The 13,219-nt window shown below is 42.4% G+C and overlaps 1 protein-coding gene across 6 annotated transcripts in view; it reads left to right on the top strand.

Moving 5' to 3' along the window:
* Positions 1–13,219, top strand: part of mctp2b (multiple C2 domains, transmembrane 2b) — a 42,691-nt gene that overhangs the window by 18,254 nt on the left and 11,218 nt on the right. For 3 of the 6 annotated variants that reach the window (XM_063188840.1, XM_063188838.1, XM_063188843.1), the window contains 11 exons: positions 1,162–1,279; positions 3,794–3,936; positions 4,065–4,141; positions 4,588–4,702; positions 4,853–4,888; positions 6,051–6,221; positions 8,807–8,937; positions 10,683–10,869; positions 11,540–11,633; positions 12,329–12,431; positions 12,822–12,924. In XM_063188840.1, coding sequence (XP_063044910.1) covers positions 1,162–1,279; positions 3,794–3,936; positions 4,065–4,141; positions 4,588–4,702; positions 4,853–4,888; positions 6,051–6,221; positions 8,807–8,937; positions 10,683–10,869; positions 11,540–11,633; positions 12,329–12,431; positions 12,822–12,924 — 1,278 coding nt within the window. The remainder of the gene's footprint in view (positions 1–1,161; positions 1,280–3,793; positions 3,937–4,064; positions 4,142–4,587; positions 4,703–4,852; positions 4,889–6,050; positions 6,222–8,806; positions 8,938–10,682; positions 10,870–11,539; positions 11,634–12,328; positions 12,432–12,821; positions 12,925–13,219) is intronic. The other 3 variants (XM_063188839.1, XM_063188842.1, XM_063188841.1) reach the window with 3 other exon arrangements.

Genomic DNA, 13,219 nt, shown 5'->3' with positions numbered 1-13,219 from the left:
AGGGCAAGATCTCACAGCCATCTTTCCTGCCAATAATGCATAATAATGTAGGCTGGCATAACTTTTTTGCCCTTTCATTCCTGAAAATTGTACTTAGAGTAAATGTATTTACTGTACAGTAGCCTACTGTATGACCTACAAGACCCCTGGATTGGGTAGTCATTTTAAGAGTTGCGTGAGCATCACTTTGTATTTAAAAGTTATCTGTCTTGCGAAGGCACTGCGGGCCACGTGAAATGGCTCAGTGGGCCGCATGTGGCCCCCGGGCCTTTAGGTGGTGGGCCCAGTCTCATATCTTGTCAGTTCGTTGGTGTTAACGAGTGGCAACTTTATTTTTGCTTATATAACCCCCTGACAACCCATTAAACAATATTTTGGCTGTTGCCATCCTCAAAACTTGCACATTGATTTATAAAAATGACAAGAAAAACTAGCCGACCGAGTGACGTCACGTCAATGCTAAGTCAACGAGGCAGAATACAGCTAGCGCGTGCATGCTACCCGGAACCGTCAGATTTCATGGCAAAAAGTGACAAGTTGGGGGGTAAGTGGGCTCACTTGTTGTGTACATGCAAAAAAATAAATATTTGTCTCAAACTTTCAGGAGTGCTCTTTTTCGCTGTTAGTGTTCGACTGTCTGACCATTATTGGGCAACGAGAGATAAATGTCAATAAGATGACAGGTCTGTTCCCTCAAAGCAATAGAGCAATGAGGTGACGGGGGTAGATCAATTCGCCAAAAAACTACGTGTCAGTAAAGAAATGCAAGCTGTGTTATTTTTTTTTCAGGAATGAAATGCCTACGTTGTTTCAATGATTAGGTGAATTATCTGCCTATGAAAAAAGCCCGATATGCGGATAAATATTCCCTTTTCAACTTTGAGGGGCGGAGACTTCCCATTGACTGTGCATTATGTGACGTCACCCCCAGTTTTTTTTATTTTCGTTATTTTTTAAGATCAACGTGCAACTTTTCAGCGTGGCAACAGCCAGAATATTGCTTTACATATTGTCAGGAGGTCATATTAGAAAAATCAAGTTGCCACTCGAGAGTGAGAACGAAACTCATGTTCTAAAGGAGCTACGAAATCTTGCCCACCATCTACTTGGATTGCCCAACTCTGTTGGAGCACAATATTGACACATTTTTGGCCTCCTCAGTTCTTAGACGTTGGAGGAAGCGAGGGCCTTCCAGACGCCAGCCAAGACTCCCAGAAGACCTACCTTCTCGCCATCACCCTGAAGGAGGGACGCAACCTGGTCATCAGAGATCGCTGCGGTAAGGCAGACATCTTTCTTGCAGGCCGCTCACGAAGCATGTCTGTGAAGGTTGTCCTTCACCCAGGTCATGGTATTCAAAAGAGAATTTGTGAGCATTCTGAAGATTTAAAAAAAAAAAAAAGTTTTTGAATCATTGAGCTTGACTCTTTAAATATCACCAAAAAAAGTATGTCTTTCTTACAGGTTACACAGTAAAAAAATAAAAAAATAAATAAAGTGTTAATTCAACACTTAGAGGCTCGATTTAAGACCTTCTAGATCAGGGGTGGGGAACTGTTTTCATTCGAGGGACCACTTCAAATTGTATTAAGTCCTCCAAGGGCCGTACCATAATTACAAACCAAGATTTCCAAGTGCACTTTAGGCCTATATTGAAGGTGACTACCTTCACTACAGATCCCACCTTCACTAGGTCCCCTGAAAATGTAGTTTAATTATATTACAAATGTAATTTCTAAGATTCCTTTACAAAACGTCATATTTCATGTGAAACTGCATAACTTTAAAATGATATTGGGGTCTGGATAAGACTGCCTCAAGGGCCATAAACGGCCCTCGAGACATAGGTTCCTCACAATTCCTTATATAATATAATGTTCTAGACTATATTGCGTCCCTGAGTACTTTCTAAGTATTGTAGCTCTTTTGACCTCCATAACCTGGGTAATCCTTTTACAGACATCCTTCCTGGTCTGTCTGTGAGAATGTGAGCACTTTTGACAATAATCTGTAAGGATGCCAACTCTGAGCATTAGATATCATTTGTCTGCCCACCTTCAAACACTGTGGTAATCTATACAGCGTAGTATAGGGTTACAGGGAAGGAGCAACACACAGGCTTTCAAGCAATGTGATGCAGACACTGAGGTATGAACTACAGTATTGGATGTCTCAGTCACGACATGAAGATGCTGTATTGTGTGTGTGTGTGTGTGTGTATGTGTGTGTGTGTGTGTGTGTGTGTGTGTGTGTGTGTGTGTGTGTGTGTGTGTGTGTGTGTGTGTGTGTGTGTGTGTGTGTGTGTGTGTGTGTGTGTGTGTGTCCAGTCAGCATTCCAGTGGGGCGAATTTAAACCTGTTTCAAAACCACACCCATGGAATGCCTCCTTCATAACCAGACATGTGTATATCCCTTCCCGAGTATGTACATAGGCTACAGTGCTTCCTATCAGTTTCACTCTCAAGCCCTTTCACAGGCGGCCTTGCTAGAGTACAAAACGGGCTATGTCACACATATTTATCTGATGCTATGCTACATCAGTCACCATACAATAACTTGTCATAATGTTGTCTGCTATGGTGGTAACCAGGATTCTAATTTCTCAATTTAAATAGAAAAACCTTCTGATTTCTACTTCACCTTGTTTTTTTTTAACATTCTTGTTTTTCGACTACCTCATTCTCATGTCCTGAGAGATCATATCGTATGACTATTAATTATCATGTCAGTTTGAGTCTATGGAAGGGCATTTGGCGTATTCATTAACTTCCTGTAACTGTATCGCTGTCATGGTGATGATGTGTGTCAAAAGTGTAGGCTAGGCTACGCTACGCTATGCGCGTACGAGTACGAGGGTGTAGGCTCAGAAGGAATGCAGCAGCACTTCACGGGCCATGTGAGCGGTGTGAGAAAGAGGACAGAGTTGCCAGATGTGTTATCATTTTCAGTCCCCCAAAAAACGCTCTAAAAACGCATGGAGGCACTGAATCCCATCCAATTTGAACCAAATTGTATTGATTTCAATGGCCCTGAATCTGCAGAAAAACCCACCCAATGCCCATTGTTTCAGTACCAGTAGATGGCCAACCCAAACAGCCCAATTAGGCGGGAAACCACCCAATCTGGCAACACTGAAAGAGAACAGCCAAGAGGTGTGAAAGTATGGTTTGGCAGGGGCTGATGGGTGACAGTGACCTCTGCAGGAGGTCAGAGACCACAGCGATAAATGAAAATGTTGATATCTGTTTAACCCCTTTGTGCCGAGCCAACGTACGTTATAACCTAACCTTACTGTCGCCAGAATTGCAAAGATCAAGTGTTTATCTGTCACTTAAGCCTCTCAGTAATGTCATTGCAATGTTGTTATGACGTAGCTGAGACTTTTCAGCAACGAGGGAACAGGCCTGTCTGTGCAAAGAGGCTACTTTAAGACAGCACTTTAAGACATCATTTTTAAATTACTAAAACATTCCTGTTTCTAGTTTCTAACACACACTGCTCTTTGACTCACCAATATTTCTCACGTTTGCTTCCTTAGTTTTCAAAGCACATTTGTCAAGCGTTTATTTTCAGTATTTCAGGAAACCACCACGTCCACACTCCTGCATTCAGATGTAGATCACCAAAACCACATCCTCTTAGTGTTGCACAGCGTTACAGTTAGGCTGCTGACGTACCCTGTGACACAGCCACCATTTACATGAAAGTCCACCACTGTTTGCTGTTTGCTGTCTGTGACATCTTTGGAAGCGTTGTGATTTTGAATATCTTTTTGTTGTTTTCAAATCCACAGGCACGAGTGATCCCTACGTGAAATTCAAATTGGATGGGAAGACACTGTACAAGAGCAAGGTTGTGTACAAAAACCTGAACCCTGTTTGGAATGAGTCCTTCACATTTCCTGTCCTTGACCTGGAGGAGAAACTGTTTGTTAGGGTGAGGATGAGTGTACTTGAAGAATACTATCCCTTCTTGGATAGGGAAGTAAAGGGCATACACGTTTTTCACATTTTTGCTTCACTGTTCATATTTGTTTTGACGCTCTCTCTGACATTCTGTCCTAGGTTTACGATCGGGACTTGACTTCAGATGACTTCATGGGGTGCAGCAGTGTTGCGCTGAATGATCTTGAACTTGAGAAGTATATGGATAATCGACATAGCAAAAGAAATACTTGAGAAATGGAAAAAGTCATGTGGAATGAGGAAAATTAATTCTGTTATTTATTCTTTCTTCTTCTTGTTCTTCTTCTTCTTGGACTCCTCTTCCTCCCCCCTCCTCCTCCTCCTCCTCCTCTTTCTCCTCCTCCTCCTCCTCCTCCTCTTTCTTCTTCTTCTTCTTCTTCTTCTTCTTCTTCTTCTTCTTCTTCTTCTTCTTCCTCTCCTCCTCCTCCTCCTCCTCCTCCTCCTCCTCCTTCTCATCCTCGTCCTCCTCTTTCTCTTCCTCCTCCCTTCTCCTCCTCCTCCTCCTCCTCCTTTCTTCTTCTTCTTCTTCTTCTTCTTCTTCTTCTTCTTCTTCTTCTTCTTCTTCTTCTTCTTCTTCTTCTTCTTCTTCTTCCTCCTCTTCTTCCTCCTCCTCCTCCTCCAGAGTGTATCCACTGGTGTTGAGCCTAAATGACCCCAACAGCCTGGAGGAGGACATGGGCGTGGTGCTCCTAGACGTCTGCTTGTCCCTGAGGGATGGGGACGGCAAGAGGAACTCAGTAAGCCCGCTTGTTTCTGTTCAGGACATCTTGCTCTAACTGTCTAACCTCACTTGTGACTTGACTCGGCATCTCTTCTCTCCCACTGACTAAACTTGTTGTTGTTGTTGTTGTTATTGTTTTGACTCCCTCATCCACACACCCATGTAGAAGTGGACAACACCAAAGAGGAAAAAAAGCATAAGGGTAAACACTGGTTTGTTGTTTAGACCTCTAGAGACAAATTGTGAAATTCCTCTTCTAATAACGCATCTCTCTCACTAATCCATCCATCCTCATTAATTAATACATGAGTGCACATGGTCACACTTTATCTGAACAGTCACGTAAACACATGAAGCACCTTGCTGATGATTTGATGAAATTCAGCTTGCCTGTTTGCCTTTGCTGACCTATCACTTTAACCTACTGAAGAACACCTTTTCTGTAATGGAGCACCTTTCACTGAAAGTTAAAAACAATACCGTAGATGGCTACAATAGGCTACTACAACATTCTCTACTACATTTTAACATTAGCCTAGGCTACTACTTAAAGGTGCACTGTGTAATATTTTTAGTAGTTTATTTCCGCAATCCATGCTGCCCATTCACAAATGTTACCATTATCAATAATACCATTATGACTGGGAAAATTGCACTTTTCATACATGAAAAGTCATGTCCATGTCCACCATTTAGGATTTACTGAAATAAACATTTTTAGCAGCAAGACTATGGTCATACTACTAAATATTAATTTATTACTTGGGAAATTTTCATGAAAATATCAAATTTGTCAATAGACAGCACAGTTTCCATAAGCAGCATAGTTGCAATGCCTACTCTGGCCATGTCCTACTCAGTGCACCTTTAACATCAAAATATAACTAATACTTGACAATTTAAGCATGCCATTACACTGGCACTACAGATGTCAGGTGTTCTTGAAAGGGTTAATTGCACCCAACCCCTCGGGCTTTAACAAGATGGCTCATGTATAGCCTTGTTATCTACAAGCACTTCCCTGTCTTGTTTCCTTTCTGCTCTATCGACTCAAGGTTTTCAAAACGGCTGCACGAATCAAACAAATAAAAATCTGTATAATTATTATTATTATTATAATATTATAATTATATTAAAATCTTTATATTATTATTATATGGACCATTCAGTTAAAGTGTGACAGTACACATCAGTTCTGCATATCACCGTGATTTTCAATACTGTGAATAGAAATTAACATGATGTTAGCCTAATTTGTGATTATAGTGAATTGGTGGTGACTATATGTGCCTGTGTGTGTGTGTGTGTGTGTTCGTTCTGTGTATGTGTGTGTGTGTGGCCTGCTGCTGCCCCTTGCCGTTTAGCAGTCAGGGCCGTCGCAGCAGAGCAAGCGTCTGTCGGAGAGCTTGAGGAAGAGCCAGCTGTGGACGGGGGTGTGGACCATCTCACTGGTGGAGGGCCAGGACCTGCCGGAGGACATCCCCGGGGACATGTTCGTACGCTTCCGACTTGGAGAACAGAAGTACAAGAGCAAGGTACCTCACCAGCTAATCAGAAGCCACACCCTACAACACACTCCTTAGTAGTGCACTGGTGTCAAACTCGAGGCCCGGGGGCTAAATGCGGAGTTTATGTGGATCTTTTCTTACTGCTGTTTTCATGTATTAAATCGGGATATTAGTAACCTGAACACTCATAAACACCTCTTCCCGAATTATATAACCAGGACAAGCCTCATATGCGGGATACTGAAATGCACGTTAACACAATGGCACCTTATGATAAATACTCCATTGGCAATTTACTAATTATATTAGTAAATAAACATATTTAAATTATACTTAATCATATTACATTTAATAAATCATTTACTTTGCATTTCTTACTGCTTGCTTAAAGGATAACTCCAGCCAATTTCAACATGCAGTTGTAATGCTCACACTACCCTGGACTTGTCAGTACCCAAGATTTTTTTTTCTTCAGCCTTTTCTTAGATCCTGGTCATTGTAATGGGTTCAGTTGTTTGTTTACATTTCAAAAAACATTTTTATTTATTCCCAAAAACATCCAAAAGGTTATGCAACATCAGCAGACAAGCAAACAGCCATACCTTTTGGGAAAATATTTGGAGTAGGCTTATGTTAAGAAGGTTTTTAATGTAAACAAAATCTGCCCCCATAAAAATAGCTCAGATCTCGGAAAGGGCAGAGGCAAAAAATGCAGCGTCACCAGATACTGATAAGTCAAGGGTTGCGTGAGCAATACAACAGCATATTGAAATTGGTTGAACTGCTCCTTTAACACTTTATTCATCATACAGTAACCATCAATTCTCATAAGTAAACATGCTGTACATGACTCTCATATATAGAAACATTCCCAGTAAACTATGCAGTGTAAATGTGGAGTCCTAGCAATAACGTAATACAGTAGGATGCCGTCTAGTGTCCCTATTATTCATTTATTAAAGGACATGTTGTCAGAAGTACTCCAAAGAGCATACCTCACACTTCCTTTTCTCTGTCAAATAAAGTATGTTTTCCCCCCAGCGGTACTCTCAGCTTATGGGGCCTATGGTAAGGCCTATTAGTCACGAGCTAATAGATACCCGTCAAACAGCTACACTCGTCAAGCAGCAACACTGTTGTACGCAGTAACTTTTGCAGTGTTAATTGAACTAACTAAGTATCGACTCTTCTGATTGATCTTACTCTCTGAGTGTTGAATTAACACTGAAAAGTCTACTGTCTTAGCTGAGCAGCTTCCCCTGCTGAACAACTCGCTGTGATATTCTGTGCTCACTGAAGGCACCTAAGTAAAGCTACTCTGTTTGTTCCCAAATGCTACAAGTAGGCTTTGCTATCCCCAGCTTCACCTTGCCATTTTATTACATACCCCACTTTTTGTCTGTTCTGTTCATGGGGGGAAATAGATAGTTACCTGCTCTCCAAGTGTCAAACTGGGAATTGAGCGTTCCCTACTTGATGCAGCTGTCACCTGAGCCTGCTTTTTTCATGGTGCTCATGAAAAATCAGGTGACAGTAAAAATTCATATAGAATTTGTATCTCTTGTGTGTCTGTCATATACATACTGTAATGGTAATGACCCTCACAGAAGTGTCTTTCATAAGTGAATGTCTAAAGTTGTTGCAGCTGAACTGACACCTGTTTGCTAATGTTTCTTTGAAGATGCTTGTAGATCTCTGTAGATCAATAAAGTTATTTAGCTGCTCTACTCTACTCTACTCTACTATACTCTACTCTACTCTACTCTACTCTACTCTACTCTACTCTACTCTACTCTACTCTACTCTACTCTACTCTACTCTACTCTACTCTACTCTACTGCATCATTTTATCACTCTTGTCTGACACCAATTTGCCGTAGGACCAATTTCTCTCAGTGTCAAATTCTACTGTGTCAACTTAACATATTTAGATTCACTGTGTATTTCGATATGTCAGGGGTTAGCTACTGGACAGTGTGTTAGTCTGCATGGTTATCCATTCTCTATTTGGCACCTGATAAGATCTGAGACGGTAATAAAACAAACCTCTCATGAGAAATTGTTACGTAAGAGATAGCGATTGCAAAGTCAATGGTAATTAGCAAATAGCCATCATGACTAAATACTTCCTTTACTGTACCGTATATCCTGTTGGCCTGTGGAAGACATGCCTGGAAGTGCCTACGCTTGTTCTCATGCGTCCAGCTCTCTGTAATCATCACCGTGTGTCTTATGCAACAGGATTTCACACACAGTTTAAAAAAGAAAGAATGCAGTGTTAATTTAACACTCTTCTGAGAATATGCAGTATGGTCCAATTACATTTTAGTGTTAGATTCAACTCTTTGAGCGTTGAATCACTGTTAGGCCATATATGAACTAAAACAGTATGAAATTCAACACTGAGTGTTATGTAATTTAGCACCAAAACGAGTTGAGTTAGCACTAAATTTATTGGGATATTGGGTACAATACACTTCAATACTTCCTCAAATAAAAAGATGAGGAATGAGCTACTTATGCGGCCCCATTCAATAAAGTGTTTGTTCTGTAGTTTGATAAAACTGCTATTAAGCAAACCCTGCCTTCCTCTTTGTGTCATGTTCAAACAGAGCCAGGGCAGGAAGGCCAACCCACAGTGGAGGGAGCGATTTGACTTCAACCAGTTCCCACAAGGGCCAAGTGTCCTGGAGGTGGAGGTTTGGTCAAAAGAGGGCCGTCGCTATGAGGAATGCTTTGGAATGTAAGTCTGACTCGTAACCAGGACTCTAGATTAACTTTTTTTCATCACCAGCTAAAATGGCTAGTTGATGCTTTCTCACTTTCCAAACAGACACTTACTAATGGGTCGAAGTGGCTAGTCAGTTGGTCTTTTCTACCAGTCAAACTGAAATTTCACCAGCATTTGGTGAGATTTGGTGAAAATTGGTTGGTGTTACTGTAATTTAGAGCCCTGCTAGTAGCTCTCTGGAGCATTTTTTCTACTGATTTCGCAAAAACATTTTGGTCTCAGACCTTCATCTGAAAATCAAATTATTATTTTTTTTGCAAAAATAAGTCTGATAAAGGTCTGATGAATAGACTTAACTCTGTAAGACACGACCCCTGTTATACATAAGCTGTTGCCAGAATGGCAATGACCAAGTTGTGATGTATTACTAAAGGCACTGTGTACTGTCATAGTGGTGTAGTACTGTGGTAGTGAAGGTTTTTCAATGACTATTACAGTGTTCCACTGGTGGAACGGCGCACATCAAAGGGCTACATTGCTGCAAATTTGGCGAGTTTTCCGTGACATTGGGAGATCAGGCCTATCTACTGACGCACAAGTTGTTCTGATTTCTAGATAAAAAAGCCAATCCTTACACTGTCCACCATGCTGCTCAAGGCAATATTAAGGGGGTTGGCAGTCAGGAAGTGCTTGTGCTTGTACGGTAACGGTACACATTGTGTGCTGTCGGCCAGTACAGATAAAGTGGTGATGGATTGAAGGAATAGATGCCAGCTCTCTGTGTGTGTGGTCAGTGTACCGTGGCCTTCTCACAGTTAGGCCTTGAGTAGGGGTACTATGTGTTTGTGCGTGTGTGCCTGTGTGTGTGTGTGGATGTGCGTGTGTGTGTGTGTGTGTGTGTGTGTGTGTGTGTGTGTGTGTGTGTGTGTGTGTGTGTGTGTGTGTGTGTGTGTGCGTGTGTGTGTGTGTGTATGTATGCAGGGTCGCCGTTGGGAGGGGGTGGGGTGGGGTGGTGGAGGGTTTATGGGGGTTGGCAAAGGGGTATGTTGTCCCGGGCCCAGGGAGATAGGGGGCCCAGAATTGGGTCCGCATGGCATTGTATGTATTGGTAGGGGGCCCTCTCAGATGACTTTGTCCCGGGCCCAGCAAAAGCTGTCAGCGGCCCTGTACTATGTATGCATGTGCGCGTGTGTATGACTGGCAGAAGTTGTGAACGTGACCTATCACATGTTGATTGTGGTTTCCAGATGCAGGTGGTCTAGATACTTTAAACGGCATTGACTTTCACACAGATGCATGATTAAAAATACCCTTGGTCTACGGCTATCACTTTTAACATGCCCTACCACAGCCTCAACCCTACCCTACCCCTCACTCCTAACCACGGGTGAAAGTAGACCAGTGTGCTCAGCTGCCAAGCAGTGGTATGAAATTTACAGCCGATGTGCAGTACCGGTAGGGTTATTGCTGGCCAAAAATCCACATTTGAAAAAAGTAACGTTTGCTATTAAGTAGAAAACACATACAACCACACTATGCCATTTGAGACAAGTGTCCTAAGACACAGCCAGAATTGGCATGCAGCGTTATAGATATCTAGTGCATATGTTTATATTGTTTGTTTATTGTTTGTTTGCGTGTGTGCGTGTCTGTGTGTGGGGGTGGGTGGGGGGGGCAGTAGCACCAGTACGACCTGAAAATTAATTTCACTGCTCCTAATCCTATTCTGGCCTGGTTTCTCTTCCTGCACTCTGCAGGTGTGATGTCGACCTATCTGGCCTGCCAGTTAACCAGCCCCAGGTCTATACGCGCACCCTCCACCATGGCAGGGGCCGAGTGCTCTTCCTGGTCACACTGAACGTGTGCAGCGGGGTGTCGGTGTGTGACCTCAGTGCTACCCCGCTGGAGGACACACGCGAGAGGGAGACCGTGTATGAGAGATATGTGAGACTCAACTTATATAAACTCAGTACTGTACTATACATTATTGTACTTACACTATACTATACTACGTATATTGCACTATATTGTACTATACACTGTACTATACTATACTATACTATGCTATACTACACTATACTACACTACACTATACTGTGTATGATACTACATTCTATGCTATGTTTAGTGTTTATTTCTCTGTACATCAACACACATACAGTAGTGCACTGAAAAGTGAAAGTGAAAGCCCATTGGGAAACTCCAACTCCCATCGTCATTGTGACACAGCACTCCACAGCACACAAGTGAACACTGCGCACTGCACACAACGAAATTGCATTTATGCCTCACCCGTGCAAGGGGGCAGCCCTCAGTGGCGCCCCATGGGGAGCAGTGCAGTGGGACGGTACCATGCTCAGGGTACCTCAGTCATGGAGGAGAGCACTGGTTGATTACTCCCCCCACCAACCTGGCGGGTCGGGAGTCGAACCGGCAACCTCTGGGATGCAAGTCTGACGCCCTAACCGCTTACCCATGACTGCCCCCACTGTTGAACGGTGTGAGGTTTTCTCCCCCTACCACATAATCATCATGGGAACCGTGTAATCAGCCAATAAGGAAGTGTTGTGGTGTTTAAAAGCTGAAACTTCCTGTGTGTCTCTGAACTCCGTAGGCATTCCGGAACTCACTGAAGAACATGAGGGATGTGGGCTTCCTGCAGGTCAAAGTCATCAAGGCCACTGATCTGATGGCTGCTGACCTAAATGGTGAGATGTGTGGAGGGTGTTTTTTTAATTTACTCGTGCGATAGTTGAACATTTTTTTCTCCTCCAAAATTGTGCCATACATTCGCACAGATAGGACACATAAACCACATGACACGCCGTTCCATGTAGGTTTGAAAACCAAAATTGGGGTGTTATCTGCATGTGTGCACAGGTGTCAGTTAAGAAAAAAGCCAACCGCATTCTATTTAATAAAGTATGCCATACCAGGCTACCTGTGCTGCCCCTGCCTTTTTTCTTTCTTTTTGACACAAATTCTCACTATGTCTTGTATTAGTTTGTACATGTAGCAACAAGTGATCAACATTTCTGGTCAACCATCATTTCATGCTGATGGTTACATATCAAAAGTCATTGCAAATTTAATTTCACGCAGCAGCCCATACAACCTGTATGTTCACAAAACCTTTGCAGATGTTTGTCTTTCTATGTATGCAAGCATGCAATGTATAGCCTATTGTAGATATAATATAAGTATATGTGAGCAGTACAGATACTTTGGCTTATACTAGTATTGAGCAGATTTTTTTTCATTTAACACATTATAGTCACCATCTACAGTGTAGTTTGCATAGCTGAACGAATGTCACTGTATCGGTGAAGTTGACTGCACAGAAATTGTGCTACTGATTTGGATATCATCATAGTCTAATGAAAGCATGTTTTGTTCTGCACAGGGAAAAGTGACCCTTTCTGTGTACTGGAACTGGGAAATGACCGACTTCAAACGCACACAATCTACAAGACCCTCAATCCCGATTGGAACAAAGTATTCACGTTGTAAGTAACACTACACTCCCATTGCTCAGGTCTAGGTTTATAATGCAGTATATCTATCGTATCTATGTTTATCACAGTGAATGCAACTATTCTGTATATGCAACTGTACATGCAACTATTCAGTTAGTCATGAGTATCTCACTCACATCTAATTCCTTTTAGCCGGGTGCAGGATCAAAGCGTGAAGTTCATATAGGGTAAGGAGGAAGAATCGCACACTGAGGAGCTCCCTTTTAATCCATTTTTATTTTCGTGATGTTTTGGGCCACCACAGGCAGCCACGGCCCGAAACATCATGAAAATAGAAATGGATTTAAAGGGAGCTCATTGGTGTGCTATTCTCTCTTACATGCTATTCAGGTTTCAGCCATATATTTTATGATTTTTCAGACCCATTAAAGACATCCATGACATCCTGGAGGTGACGGTCTTCGATGAGGACGGGGACAAGGCACCTGACTTCCTTGGAAAAGTGGCCATTCCACTGCTCACGGTACGTGCACATACAGTGGAAGCCTTATTAGATTTAAGCAATATGACCCGAGTGGGAGGGAAGATGTTAACTGACATCCTCCCGGGTGTGGTTCGGCCAATGGCACGAAGCCGAAGGCATCCAGGAGGATGTCAGTTACTTAACATCCTCCCGACCACGAGGGTCATATTGCTTTTATACAATACAGTAGTGGGAAGAAATTGTTTTTGCAACGAGCAAAACCTCAGAAGTAAGACATAGGTGAGGACACCATCTCTACCTTCACCTTTTATACAATAGTTCAATTCACAACAAA

Source organism: Engraulis encrasicolus, chromosome 22 (assembly GCF_034702125.1).
Source record: "Engraulis encrasicolus isolate BLACKSEA-1 chromosome 22, IST_EnEncr_1.0, whole genome shotgun sequence".
Classification (NCBI taxonomy): Eukaryota; Metazoa; Chordata; class Actinopteri; order Clupeiformes; family Engraulidae; genus Engraulis; species Engraulis encrasicolus.
The sequence above is the reverse complement of the archived record's forward strand: the minus strand, read 5'-3'. Positions and strand labels throughout refer to the sequence as shown.